Below are 15965 nucleotides of genomic sequence, written 5' to 3' on the forward strand. Positions count from 1 at the left end.
CAGGGGTGAAGTATTCCGGAATATATGGTAGAACCGTCTTCTTTTACCACTGCAAAAGCTGTTGCATGTTCCGTTTTTGAACCATCTGTGTATAAACATGTCCACGATCTTAATATAAGTGGACGAGTTGCTTCATAGAATATATATAGATAGTTGGTGGTAGGTAGATGTGTTAGTTGAGCTCCTCGGGTATTGCATGAGGTTAGTAACAATGGAAGATTTACTCAGGAGCCATGGCGGCGATGCGCTGTTTGTAGCTAATTGAAGGTGAGTAGTGAGATCAATTTCTTTTGCTAGATTGAAACATCTCATTATTACCGATTCGATGCTGAAACTGCGTTTGTAGTTGACCGCCTTTTTTATAGTTCCGTTCAAAATTTTGTTCTTACAGTTTAGCAGTTTAGGAAAAAGTCGGATGTAGTTTTGTAACACCCTCTCCTCAATTGAAGGAAATCCGGCTTCTGTAAGAAAAGAACTTGTAGGTGACGTTGGAAATGCACGAAGATTTCTGCGAATGGCCATATGATAGGGACCGGATATAARCTTGATGTTACTTTTGGCACAATTACCGTAAACTGGAAGACCGCAGTCAATTTTTGATAATATAATAGATTTAGTGATATTTACGAGGGTGGTACTATGACTAAAACTATGTTTGGATGATAGATACTTTACAATATTCAAACGATAAATTAAACAGTTTCTAATATAGTTACAGTACACTTTCAATGTAGCGCAGCTTTGTAAACAACATTTTTTGGTTTCTTTTCTGGGGCGTAAATGTAYAGAGGAGATAGTTTTCTAATTGTGAACACGCCTAGTATAGCTGACCGTGTGAAAAACGTGGCATTTCCAGATTTATTCCACACATTTCTAGCGACTATTCTTGTGAACTGAAATGGCAAATCGTTGGAACTCAAAGGAATTCGCAGAATCAAGCATTCAGCCCAATTGTATTCGATAGCTGCGTCACAATCAGTCGAGTTTCATTACACAGTTTCGGCGCATAAAGATTGCGAAACATAATAATGACAGGTCCAACTTTGAGACGCTAAGCCTCTCCAAAGGATTTAGAAATTCCAGTTTATAATTCACGGCTTCGTCTTCATTGTCGATCGATTTGTATGAAACCTCTGGGATTTGACTTTGAATCTTTCATTTTAAGTCATTAACATCGGTATTTTTGGAGGCTACAATTGCGATTGCTTTCAAGCAATCTGGATAAGCACTCGTGATGAGTTTATCTTTCGTTCAAGTGAATTGACAAAAGGCAGATGGAATTGATATCAAACCACTGGAAGTATCAACCGAAAATTTCTCATTTCCAGTTCGTGTATTTATTGTCAGACATGCAAACCGAAGTAGGATATCGGAGTCCGCAAGCTCCATGAACCCTATTGGTTTTCATCACTTCGTATAATACTGGATCTTTCTCTGCATCAGGAATTTCCGCTGAAATGATTTCATCAATTTGATTTGTTGTAACCACCATCCACCATCGAAAGAAGAATGTGTGCGTGTGGCAAATTTCTCTTTTGTCACTCAACAGAGAACATCTGGAATCTAACAGCACCACATATACGTTGCTTCAAGGTAAAGTCCATCAAACATCGTAACTGTTGTTTGAAAAGTCGTGCTGTGACATCGTAACGATCGCTTGCTGAAACTGCGATCCATAATTCCACACGTATTTCGTCGCGTTCTGCGAGTACTCGTGCATGTGCTTTGAGTTGCCAATATTAGCGCGATCTCCTCGTGACATCGTAACAAATTTAATCTGTAATTGATCACTTTGTATGAAACACACATAAAGTTTTCACTGATCAATTTTCAATAATTTAATTTTTCAATAGCCGAAATAAAGAAAGGAACCGACCTAAAATGACAAAAAATTTAGAAATAAATCAATTGAAAAAAAAATTAAAAAAAAGAATTTGTACAGAAAAAGTCACTTTTTAGAAATTTCCAATTTTCCGACTTTTCCGAATGAAAAGTATAAGTTATTTTTAATTTCTAAACCTTCCCAGATCCATAACGAATAATCTCTAAAAATTGCATTAAGATTGGTTCAGAAGTTTATATACAATCGTTTGYATGGGAAAAAGAAAAGGGCGGGTTTTAGAGTATTTCTGGCAATTATTAGAATTTTACTCGCAGAAAAACCATTCTTGAACTTCAACAAATATTAAAAAAAAAAAAAGAATTGGCCAAATTGGTCTTGGCGTTGTTGAGTTAAGCGCTTAGCAACACATTTTGCGATTCATTATATTATAGGTAGTAAAATTCACAACAATGAATGAAAGCTTGTTGAAAATAATAAAAAAGTGATGCTTTAAAAAGAGAGGCTTGGCTTTTCTTTGGACTTATATTTTCGGCAATCMTGCGTACATATGTATATTTACATATGTGCATATATATTGTTATATTTTTTTGATAGTTACATACATATAACAAGTGAGTAAAAAAAATTAAAATATTGTAATAGTTCGCCGGCAGCTGTCATCATATCAATTTGTGTTTCGCATAAAAGCGCAGTCGTATTTTTTGTTACGTATATTTGGAATTGGTTTGCCAAAAAATATTTTAATTGGCGACGTAAACATTTGTCTATTTTAAGTTAAACTTGCCGCCACCATGTGGTGATTAGCATCAGGCAATTTTTTTGTAGCTTTGTGAATATGGCAGCCAATGGCAACTAGTATTTGCCGCCTGGCTCTGTGTAAATGACCGATTTCTGTATTCTTCCATATTTGTTCACTAGAACTTCACAGGCCTTATCTCTGCCTAATACTTCGGCTTGGCAGATGCTAGTTGAGTTTGGTAGMTGGAAAGTAAATTAAATAGTAAGAAGCTGCGAATTGTTTGTTATATTTTCTTCCTGTTGACTTAGTAAGCAGACTGTTGTGCTCTAGTTGCAGCTTATTCTGACTACCAGAGAAGAGCATCTAATGAATGCTCAAGTAATTCTTCGGTTCAATCACTTTCTTCTGCTTTAAATACTCCAATATTGGTATGTTATATGAACAGAATCTTGCTCAGTCTGGTAGATTCTTTACAGCTTTCTATTGATAATCAGAAATACTGTGAAGAGGTGGTTAACATTTTTCAATCTTCCCACCTTTGCATCCGGTTCTTGAAAATTCCGGRTGATAATGGCATTTTCACTTCCTCCTACCCCGGGAATACCTTTATTTCTAAACATAATATTATATATTTTTAGGGTGACTCACCTTTGACCATTGAAACAAAAAAAAAAAAATCAGCTACACTTGGAAGATTTTGTCTAGGTTAATTATTGTGTCTGTGACCAAGTGACCTTGTATGGTGCTGATGGCTATGTCACCCTCATTCGTGAAGTTGTCCTTGTGTACACCGGAGCCGATTTTGTTGTCAGCTTTTGATAGAGCTTGTATTTACTTTCAGCAGATGGCCTCTAGGGTCGGCCTGCTTGTTTTATTTGCCTTCTTGCACGTAAAGAGCTGCTGTTGGAGGTCTCTTGCTCTTGTAGAAGAAGCAATCAAATACGAGTACGATGTCTCTTTGTGGTGTTTTTAGTGGCTAACACCTTCAGCTTAACGGCTTCCAAGACGTCGCTAATTTCAGCAACAATCACTGCTGGGAAGTCCTGGTTAGCGCATTTTATGAMTAAAAGTTGAYCTCATCGTTGAATTTTCATGCTACYGTACTGAGCTCGTCTTCACTTTGCTTTAGCTTTTTTGTCAGGGTATCGAACTATATATTGTGGGAGTGGATCATCTTTTAACCTCTTGATTCAATGACTTTCTTAGAAGTTTCCGATGCTTTACCTTTCAGGAAACTTTCGTATTCTTTTACTCTTTTTTTTAGGTGCTTTTTCTCTTTAACATCAACCGAGGTCCCAGCAGCTTGATCTTTAGCTATCATTCCGAATACGAAGACTGCCTTATGATAGCCGATTTTTCTTAGTTTATTTTGAGATTTTTACACTGTTTGCGCTGTACCTCAGCTTTGGCAGTCAGTGTACCCTAGTTGGTACTCATGGGTGCCTTGCGGGTGGATGATTCCATATTTAGGATTTATTATAGGGACGTCTTCGACTTTTCCTTTCAAGTGTTCCACGACTTCATGTGTTAATGTCAATTTCAAGATATCGCCATAGATTTTAGATACCGTCAATGTTAACTTGTGTCGTTCTGAGACTCTAATTCGTGTAATATATGGTCTACATATGATAAGAACTGAATTCTAGTATGTTATTTTAYATAAGTGTGTTTTTCTACATTATTYTCTATCCKTTCTTGTGTAAATTAATAAAATAACAAAGGAATTTAAGAAACGACACAAAAGCATGTTATGTGTACTTGATATTCTCTCATAGAGAGCGGTGTTATACTTTTGAGGTTATATGAAAATACGAAGTAGATGTATTATATGTATTTACTATTATACACATTTGGGGCTAATTTTCAGACRTCTTTGTGAGCGGTGAAAAAGAAAATGTTACTATTTTTTTATCACWAACTTTTCTTTTTGCTATCACTTCAGTCTTTAATTTCGCGTCCCGCAAAGAGTATTAAAAATTCAATGATAAAATATTTTGATTGTTGTTTTCTGGCTTCACTTTGGAYAAATAGCATTTCGGTTAGGTATTCAGCGAACGGATATTGTTAAATTCAATCAAGTCGTTGCCCGCAAATTCTGGGTTTTCATCTCGCTGAATTTATTTCCTTCTGTGAATTCAAACTTTACCATAAAGAGAATATATAACGCAAGCAGCAAACTTGAACTTGACTGATGTGCTTTTATTTATATACATATACATATATACACATACAAATATACATGCACATATGTATATATATATACACACACAAGTTCATTTAAATTTTATACYCCACAAAAGTGCGAAAATCTGTCGAAAAGTTCATTTCATGTTGTGGCGCTGGCTGTGAACGCTAACGTTTGTATGTATATGAGTATGTGTATAAATAAAAAAAATAGGACACATACTTGTGTACATACGCCAGTAGCTAGTGTGCGGCCGAAATGCCTTTCGCCACTTTCTTTCTGTCTGGCCCCTTTTCGACCATAAACCCCGAATATATTTTTTTTCACAATATTGTATTTCAACATTTCGCCTTTTTATTAATTCACTTTGTTTGTATTTTCTTTTTCTTTTCGCCTATATTTACAGCTTTGATGTGCGCGATAAAGTGAATAACGACCAACCGCGGCATTGGTCAGCGCCGGAGGTGTTCGGTTCTCGTGCCAAATTTCACTTCGATTCGCAGCCGGCAACATTGGAAATTAAGGTAGGTTGGTTGGCCAGTAGGCTGACGCACGGAAGTGGCTTGTCACTTTTTTAAATAAATGAGTGATAATAAATATATATTCTGCCAAGCCGAGTGCCGAATGTGCGAAAACACATTGCCGAAATGAGTGCACGAAGTCGTCGTTGACAGAGCGGCGAATGGAGGTTGGCAGGCGGCGATTGCACAGTTAGGTATTTGCGAACGAGTTATGGCACTACACATATAGCGGCTTATGTGGGGCGCTTTCATACGGCCACAGTAAACTCGCACTACATCTGGTCGAGACCATTGGATTGGCGGTGGTGTAGTGAAAGTGAAATATGTTCGGTAATTTTGTTGTTTTCGCGGTTAATTTTGAAAATCGAAATAAAACGCCCCCAAGCAGGGATTAAGCTGTGCGCTTTTAATGTGTCTGCATGCACATACACACAGAGAGGACTGTTAATATTTGTATTTCCCTATAGGGGTCTTTTGGGTGATTAAAACACGCGCACTCGCGAAAGTGCTTACAAATTGCCGCTGCTAAGGGGGGAGACAAGTGATTTCAAGTGTCACGGCGTCCAATGAAATATGCGCGACATGCAGAAATAATTGCCTTTAATCTTGATTATTTATTAAGCGTACAACTTTGGCGGCGCGCGGATATGGCAACGCTTAAAAAATCTTTACTATGACTAAGGCGCTATGTGGAGGTGGTTTTAAATTCCATTCGGATTTAAAGGACATCCGCATTTGCACCCAGCCGTGGCAAGTACTAGTTAAAACTGCTTTAAAGTGAAATTCGACGAATGTTTGCCCAATAAAGTGTTACCTTAGTGAAAGGGCACCGCTCTAATTGAGACATACTTCAGTCAAATATTTAGAAGACTTTTGAAAATTGCGTTGCGGCGTTGATTAAGATTCGTATTTTTGACAGTGTAATTAGTGTGCATCACTGTAGACAATAAACTGTAACTTTGAAGTATTCAAGCATTTAGGCAACCCAGCTGTCCATTCCACGAGGTCAATTGCCTCTAATGCTCACGAAGTCACTGCAATTGTTCATCCCAAATGAAGACAGGTTACTATGCACTTAGTTCTTCTGTTGGATGTGCGGGTCCCTTGATTCCGTTGTTCAGCGGTGGGCGTCAAATAGAAGTAGCTTTTCGCTGGAGCATCATATTCCATGCAAATGACACGGTCTAAGCTGCAGTTGGATTTTCATACACTTAACTAAATCTATGTTGCACGAAACATATCAAAGAGTTCGTAGTTAATTTTTCTTAGATATTCTTTGCTCACGCGGGCGGATCCAAAGGACTTACGAATAACAGCCCCTCTTAGAGGCTTTTATTATTTTAATTTTAATATAAAACATTCCAAATTGCATATCATAATAAGGGAAGTAGATTTGGATTAGGTCGCAGTTTTACATAGCTTCATACTTCTTGACCTACTACTATATTCCTACTAGGCTTAATACAATACAAATAATTTTGACTCTTCTTACGACTGCGCCAAAATGGGGGAAATCCGATGAAAATCCCGGTCCTACCCATAAATCAAGATATGATGAAGTTAGATAACTCAATAACTAAACACGTCATAGATATCCAAGATGGTATAAGAGGGCTTTTTAGAAGCCGGGGACTACTAAGTCAATTTCAATTAAATTCGGCACATAACCATTTTGTAACATTTTTGTATAACAGGGTGAAAATAAATGATGCCTTTAGGATATGCCCTCTCAAGTCAAGAAATTGTCAAAATAGAATCAGAACTGAGCAAGCCCTCAGATACCGAAAACGAAGAACACAGTGTCTATTGCTGACTTTTTACTAAAAATATGAGCCAAACGAGTTAGATTTATGATTAAAATTCAGAGGAAACCCTTTACTGTTAAGAATATATGCATGGATTTCTCTTAGCTATGGGGATTATGAACTTTCGGCTAACTTTATATCGCATATACATATGGGATAACGGGTGAGTTACCTTAAAACAATTAAGTTAGTGATAAAATAGATAAAATTGGGTGAAAACTTGCCCTAGTCTCAATTTAACTAATATCRGGAYTTTCAAATATCAGTTTGACTTTACTTCATATTATATACTGGTGATGGTATACGTGGTACCTTACTTGAATTCAATGGGCACTTTGTTCCGTTAATCTTATGAGATCGAAATTACCACTATCTTCTAATACACATATTCGATTTTCGAACTTCTCATTGTCCTTATACCATATCTTTCAGGAAAAAAAGATATCTTAGCAAAAATAACTGAACGTATAATATTGGATATACTAGAGTTTAATGTGAATTTAGCCACGAATTACCCCAACTCATAAATACTAAATCTTTATATTGACTTTCTTTATTCTAACAAATTTTATGCCGATCATATCGTTCGCTGTGTAAGTTATATATTTAGAAAATATGTCCTCAAGTGGGTCTCAGCTATATTCCATCCCTATCCCTGTCCCCAAATAAATAGTCTATAATATTTTTCGACCTTCCATCTAACAGTATATGGACTTCTTCACTAAAATTAATTTCTAAAAAAATTATATGGGAACTTAATCATTCCTTACTTATTATTTGTAAGAATTCAWAGTTAATAAACCTTTCTGCACTATTCAATATAATTGAACAGAAAAAATAAAACATTTATTTTTAGGCGTTTATATTTATTATTATGTTCAGCTTGCTACTCATCTTGGAATAATTCAATAATTTAAAATAAAGTAAAAATTTGTAACGGGTGAAAACCTTTGTCTCAGTTTCCATCCAAGCATATCTTGGGCTCATATATGTTTTATTAAATATTAATATCTTAAACAGTGTCATGTAGTTTGTATGGAATGAAACGTCGGAGTTCCAGTAAAGTATATAGAATATATGTAGGATGATCACCGTAAAGATCTGAGTGCTTTTAACCTTGCCCGTCTGCCTATTCCTCTGTCTGTATATATGCGAATAAGTCCCTCAGTGTTTGAGCTTTAGTTCAAAATTTTCGGCTGATATCGGTTCCTATAGTGTATATGTAGTTGTCCTTGATTGTTGAAGTAAAGAAAGGGCGACCCTTTGTACCAATAACGACACCTCTGTAATATTATATGCTGAATTAAGGAATAAATATGTCCTCCCTCTTCCGGTTTGTATTTCATGCAAAGCAGGTTGTTTTATTCCACTTTGTAAAATATATATGACAACTCTAACACTGACCGCTAAAAACCAAGATAAAGATCTTTTTATACCCTTTTGTGTAAAAAATTAACCTTTTAAGGCCATTGTATCTTTGGAGCAGCCCAATTTTTTATTTATTGTGGAGGAGGATCAAAACATATGTTAAAACCAGCCCAGTTATAATTGAGCCACACTAAATAGCAGAAAATTTATTGCTTAATTGCAGACATTTGTTAGGTTCTTCTTCTTCTAAATCTTTCGCAGAACTTTTCTCTCAAAAACTCGCAACGTAGACTCACTTGCTTCCTTGTCTAGTCTGGAGAAAGCAGAACTAACGGCGCGAGTGTTGAGGCCAATGATATCAATATCATCGGCATACGCCAGCAGCTGTACACTCTTGTAGAAGATTGTACCTTCTCTATTTAGTTCTGCAGTTATAATTATTTTCTCCAGAAGCTCGTTTGGTATCGAACGGCTCGGAGGGGTCCTTCCCTATTCTGACGGAGCTTTTGCGGGGATACCAAATTCAGATATCGCGGGATAAAGGCAGCTCCTTTTCGTGCTGTCGAAAGCAGCTCTGAAATCGACGAAGAGGTGGTGAGTGTCGAGTTCCCTTTCACGGGTTTTTTCCAAGATTTGGCGCATGATGAATATCTGGTCGGTTGTTGATTTTCCAGGCCTGAAGCCACACTGATAAGGTCCAATCAGTTTGTTGACGGTGGGCTTTAATCTTTCACACAATACGCTCGATAAAACCTTATATGCAATGTTGAGGAGGCTTATCCCACGGTAGTTGGCGCAGATTGTAGGGGTCTCCTTTTCTGAGTATTGGGCATAGCACACATAAATTCCAATCGTTGGGCATGCTTTCGTCCGACCATATTTTACAAATAAGCTGATGCGTACTCCCTATCAGTTCTCACAGTCGTGTTTGAATAGCTCGCCCGGCAATCCATCGGTCCCCGCCGCTTTGTTGTCCTTCAGGCGGGTAATTGCTATTCGAACTTCTTCCTAGTCGGATTGGAGAATCGGGTTTGCTTTCTCCAGGCGTTGTGCGTTGACTGTCATTCAGCAGGCTGGAGAAGTGTACCCTCCATAATTTAAGTATGCTCTGGGCATCGGTGACTACATCAGCTTTGGGGGTTCTACAAGAATATGCTCCGGTCTTGGAACCTTCTGAAAGCCGCCGCAGTTTTTCGTAGAATTTTCGATAATTACCCCTGTCAGCCAGCTTATCAAGCTCTTCGTACTCACGCATTTCGGCCTCTTTCTTTTTCTGTCTGTAAATGCGTCTCGCTTCCCTCTTCAATTCTCGGTATCTATCCCATTCCGCACGTGTTGTTATCGATCGTAACGTTGTGAGGCAGGCAGCCTGTCTTCTCTCCGCTGCGCCACGGCACTCCTCGTCGTACCAGCTGTTCTTTTGCACTTTCCGAAAACCAATGGTTTCTGTTGCAGCTGTACGTGTTGGGTTAGATGAGAATAAAAGGTTCTTATTATGAAAAAAGTTAATGCAGATTTCACTTTGACAATGATTGTGGTACATAAAGATCATGCATATATCAATTTAACTATATTGCCAGGTCCGCCAATATTATGACTGCCGAGATGTTTCAACTTCATACAAAAGCTGGACAATAGAAAAGAAATGCATGGATGTTTCAATTCCATCATACTCCATATAACATCGTAAGTTTGCGTAAGGCAAGATTTTAAACCCTTCCTTATATACGCCTATTGCACAATGCCCAATTAGAACTTCTAAAATTATTTAGAGCAGGTAGCTCAGTCGATCTACTGCGTTCTATTCTAGGCCAGAAGTACCTCATAGTCGCACAAACGCTTTCTAACCTATGCTTGCTAAGAATACGAAAATTCTAAAAGTTCAGCGATAGAATGCATGAGGACAACGGATAACCAGGCTGCAAGTATGCACGATTTTGACAGAAAATTTCCTCCCTTTCCTTCTAAGCTTTAATCTTCTGCTCTCTTAAATTCGCTGAACTATGTCAATGTCGTCGTATATCCCGTACAGCTAATTATTCCATCGCTTTAGTTTACCCTTAAAAACCGACTGGGGCTCTACTCCGGCGATTTCCTTTCGCTCGCATAGAGCAGAGAAAAAACCAGCAGAGGTGATTCTGTGACGCTTTCAATGATGCATTCTATTCGTAATGAACTAAACATATTCTATTTCAACGCGCTTTCAACCAAATGAATGAATAATAATATATTATTGGTTGAGTGGTCCAACAGCGGCAGGAACAAGGACAAATAAACGTTGTTGGCCACACCGATATGTCATATAGTGATAGGCAGACAAAGAAGCTTCATACGCATCTAAAACCAGCATTCCGTACTAGTACAGGAAGCCTTATGATGTTTCCTGTCGAACACCTACAAAGTGAGGCTTGACTGCTTCTGGAAAAGAAACACAGTATACTCCTTTCTAAGTACCCTGCATGAAGCGAAATCGCTTTCTATTAGCATGAAGGCCTTTGGTTGATTATGTCGATAATATTGAACAATGTGCCGACCAAACTACGGACCAACACACTTTCGACACGCACTGGTGACCATTAACGATGGATCCATTAACACCATCACYTACTCTCTCCCAGTGAATGGCGTACTTGGAGTCAAACCACCACCCATTGCAGACGAAGAGTGACTCATATATGTATATCAAATATTTGTCGAGCGTGCAATGAGTCCACGCATAACTCTAACCGTCTCTTTGTATATCTAGCGAACTCCACTCTCCTTATGTTCCGACCTCTTTCAAACAGCACATATCCTGGATCTACCGTTGTTTTCGATTGGATGTTTCGATGACAACTAACTTGAACCTTGTTACCAAGCGGGGTCTTGCTACCAGTACAACAATAACAATAACAATCACAATAACAAAAACCTTATAACTCTGCAACAGTATGTGGCAACCTATACCTTCCTTACTCTCTTCCATCAGGGATAAGCATCAGATAGTTTACTCTATCAACAAGTGGAAGGAGAGCTTCCCAAGGAATATAAAGACACCGCTGAGGTTTTTACCTCCAGGTTGATGGCTAAGCAGCTTCTATTCACCCAGTTAGATAACTCATTGCGACCATTTGTAGTTATTCGACTTTTTGACCGTGCTTAGTACACTACTCACTACTATGACTTTACACTGTTGGTTCTGTCTTCTTTATGTTATATATGGTAGTGAATCGTACACTTCAACTCAGTCGTATCCTTCAACTGCCACTGAACTCGTATACGCTAAATTTCATTGTAATCCATCGAGCTTGTAACTTAGTCTAAAGAAGTTTTACGTTAATAATAATAATATCAAATTACCAAGGCTTTGTTAAATTCTATGCTTTGCTTATATTTACAGGAAAATGTTTACCTTTTGATGCATAATATAATAAAAGCAGTTGTTTGCTATTTTCAATGAAAATTTAATGTATTTACTGCAACTTATTTGCCGACATTGCGAAAACTTCTCAATTTATCATACTTCATTCTCAGCACAAATTACTTAAATAACTTACATTTGCACAAAAAAGGTGTACCATTAAATAAACTAGTTTTATTCGTACTTCATAGGCGCCATTAGAATACTGCCGCGCGATTTAAATATTTGCCAAAATATTCCGCAATACCCAAACCAGCGAAACCAATGCTGAAAATGTTAATTTTTCATGCCGCACTGACTGCCAATGCCTCTGTATGTGAACATGCACGCGCATATGTCTGTATGTGTGTTTGCGGCAAGGAAGTGGCTATGAGATTTTCCATAGACACGCTTGCCACAGATACCGACGCAAATTCGTTGATTTGTACAAGTGTGTGTGTGTGTGATTGTGTTTATATACGAATATATTCGCAACAGCATAAACAAATAGAAATAACAATAACACATTTTTGGAAATAAACTTGTTAAATTGTTTAACGCACGCGAAAACTATATTAGTGGCATTCATGGCGTAGGGCGCACGGAGCGAAACGTTTGGCAGCAATACATGCAAACAAATAGCAATTTGGCGCAGTGCCTTCAAAGCGGCAAATTTGTGTGCCTCTGTGTGTCTATGTGTATGCGTGGCGCGAATGCCTTAAAAGGTAGTCAGTTTCGGCAAACACTTTGTATTGCCTACGCCAAGGCGCACACGCCACACGCCTGCCTTGAGCGCCTTGCCACTTCGCGCTGTCGCACTTGTGCGCTTCCATTGAGGAATTTCGTGCCGCTTGTTTTGGTCTTGGCTTGCATGCGCCCCAATCACTTGTACAACATGCCACGCAATCCCGGGCACTTGCTGCCAATAACAATAGCAACAACAACAACAAAAGCACCAACAACCACGCGCATATACAGTTTTGCTGGCTTCTGACCAGCTAGCGTCGGATTTAGCTGGCTTGTGACAGCTGCTCGACCAGATTTATCGAGTGGAACGTCGCCCGTTGCGGTGGGGTAGATGGTTAAGAATTCGATGAGCGAATCGATAAGCTGTAGAAAGTTAACACAGTTGAACTCGTTCAGCGGAAAAACAAACAAAATGCCAAAACGCCAAAAATGTGAAACAAGCTAAAGAATTAGCTTCGTGTCTGAGGCGCGTGCTTGTGGCGGACATTTTTGGAATGACTACTTTCGGTTGGTGCGCCTGGTAGCCAGGCATGTACAAAACCAAATCAAAAGCAAAAAAAAAAAAAAAAAAACAAATGCACAATAAAAAACCTTCAACAACACAAAGCGTGTGCCTGCAGGCCGCGCTGGCCACCGCCTACCGCGTCACCTACGGGCTGTAGGTTTCTTTTGTTGTTTAGCACGCTGACCGTACCGTCCGGCTGCGTGCTATTGTCCTACGAGTTGCTATCGTCTATAGTCATGAATTTATCTAAAAATGATTGTTGTAAATGTGTATTTCGCTTTTGTTGTTTGCTCATATTCGCATGCAATCCAGACATCTCTTACGATCTTACGAGATAGTAATAACAATTGCGACGGTCATTAGTTAACTTAATTGCGGAATACGTTGCACGTGCTGGCCGCCCACAAGCTCGGCCTCCACCGGCGCGTGTGTCATCAATAGGTGGCAGTGGTAAGTAAATATTCCGCAGCCATAAAAAGCTGTTCGTACCCGCCTCCGCTCGTCACTCACATATTTGTGGTATTTAATTGCTTGGCCACAATAAAAGATTAATTACGTGCATAAATAATGTTTAGTATGTTTAAGTGAATAAATTAAACAAGTTGAGGCTGTAATCTATTACTTACCAACTTACGTGCTTACTTACGTGTATTAACTGGCCTTCRTGCCACACATTCATGACATTCGTAAAATTTCACTTTACTTTGCATTCACTTGCCTAGTTTTGCCAAATTGGAAATGTTCTTCAAGTCTGGCCACGTCCGTGTCACGCGGTTTCACTAACAAGTAGCAGCGTTCGAAGTATGCTGGAGGTCATGCGGTTAAACTTTTACGCGCTGGTGTAAGTGAGCTGCATAGTTTTGCGAGCTGCTTCGAAATTATTTAATTAGTCCTTACGAATTTATGCTGAGAAGCTTAAAATTTGAGTATCGCCATTTAAATTTTAGACAACTTTGTTAAAAAGTAATTGATCTCTGGCTAACTGTCTGTGCTTATGCACTAAATTATATTTGATTCCCCCTCATAGATATAAGAACTATAACAGGAGTGGTAACAGGCCACTGTCTTGTTGCAAGACATGCCAACAGACTGTGTGGTATATACACTATTGCTGTAGAAGCTAACAAAGGAAAGAAGTAGAAGAGAGTGTAGAACTTCTTCTTTGCGGCTTGGCATAGGAAAAATTACTAACGATCTCGATTTTCTTAACCATGTCACATTTAAAACTTTGATGAGCTTTATTTCGAGAAGAATATTAGTGTAAGGGGATAGAAGAGCCTCTGGTTTCATAATATACATCCTGAAGGTCTGTTTACGGGTCAGAAATTCACAGGTACTTACCTACCTGCCTTCCTATAGAAACTTCCTTGAGGCCTCACTATGTATCAGACGCCCTGTTAGGTTTTTGGCAAAAGTTGAAACACCCGCAATCTATGGATAATCAGCGCGGAGATGCTGATGGGACAAGCAAAGGAACAAACTAGTATTGTGTAGATGAGAGAAAAATTCAAGGTAGGAAAAGAAATCCAAAAAGAAAATCTGATAGAGCTAGCTTTGGGTTTGGATCGGTAAGATCTAAAGTTAAAATATATTTTAGTCACGAAAACATTTCCAATTAATGCAAAAAAGAACCAAAAATGTGCTAGCACGTACGTGTTTCAATACAAATCTTTATTATAATAATAAACTGATGAGTTTAATGGATTTAGGGCACTTAGCTACGTTACGAAGCACTTCAACTATGGCGTCTATTCGACGTTCTATTAATAGTTGCAGAGAATTAAGTTCAATGTATTATTTTTACCCAAAAGAGGACCTGTGACCTCCATATCGAGATTCTCTGTCATTTTGCGATAGTTTCACCACTTAAAAGGATATGATATCTTTCGGGCTTAAGGTATTATGTATATTTGGATGAATAAAAGGAAGTGTTATGATGCACAATAGGTTTAATTACCACCGTTCCCGTACCGCTCTGCCATTTTCAAGCCATTTTCACTATGATGTAGCATTAAAAAGACGAAATTGGTATACTAACTCGTTTTTATGGCAGTATAACCATTTTTAGTGGAAAAAAAGCTTACGAGCATACTTTTGGTTGAAAACGAATGTAAATTCTTATAAAAAGGCAGCAATGGCGACTAAAGTCAAATTTTATGAGATAAGCAAACCTTAACGTCAGATGAGAATTTTGTGTAGAGCTATGGGTATTAACTTTTCCACGTATTAATTCAATACATGCTTCTTTATTTGCAGGATATCAAGCGACACGACCAAGGTGTTTACCGCTGCCGCATCGACTTCCGTACAAGTCAAACGCAAAGCTTCCGCTTCAACCTCACCGTCATAAGTAAGTTTTAAAATTCCACACACTGCGCACCAAATAATTGAAAGTTACAAAACAATTTGTTTAAAGCAGCAATGGAGAAGAGCTAGAGAGCAAAAAGCAGTCTAAAATATCCAAAAATAGAAACTTGATTAGTAGTCTAAAATATTAGTTCATTACTTCGAAATTCTTTAAACGCACACGCACGACCAGTTATGGATCTGCTTAACTAACTTCCTCTTTGCAGTACTTCCCGAACAGCCAATTATATTGGATCGCTGGGGGCGACAGCTGAATGGCACGCTGCTCGGACCGAAGCAGGAAGGTGATGATATTGTTATCACGTGCCGTGTGGTGGGAGGTGAGTGACTTTATACTTTTGTTTCTATTATACCCTAAGCAGAATATATTGCTTGTCCAAAAAGTCTTGCGGTATTTTCGCTAGTTGGCGATGAGAGCGCGTAGTTCTAGTTTTGTTCGTCGCATCGGGTCATGCTATACCTTTTTGGAAAGCCATTTCACGCGCTAACACGTCTTTGATTGATTG

General features: G+C 38.4%; 1 protein-coding gene across 1 annotated transcript in view; it reads left to right on the forward strand.

Annotated features, from left to right (window-relative positions):
* The window catches only part of LOC108970261 (neural cell adhesion molecule 1-B), a 125964-nt gene that overhangs the window by 68519 nt on the left and 41480 nt on the right, over window positions 1–15965 (forward strand). Inside the window, exons 3-5 of the mRNA XM_018935545.1 lie at window positions 5174–5291; window positions 15349–15442; window positions 15666–15779. Coding sequence (XP_018791090.1) covers window positions 5174–5291; window positions 15349–15442; window positions 15666–15779 — 326 coding nt within the window. The remainder of the gene's footprint in view (window positions 1–5173; window positions 5292–15348; window positions 15443–15665; window positions 15780–15965) is intronic.

This window comes from Bactrocera latifrons, unplaced genomic scaffold (genome assembly GCF_001853355.1).
Source record: "Bactrocera latifrons isolate USDA-ARS-PBARC rearing strain unplaced genomic scaffold, ASM185335v1 scaffold_294, whole genome shotgun sequence".
NCBI lineage: Eukaryota > Metazoa > Arthropoda > Insecta > Diptera > Tephritidae > Bactrocera > Bactrocera latifrons.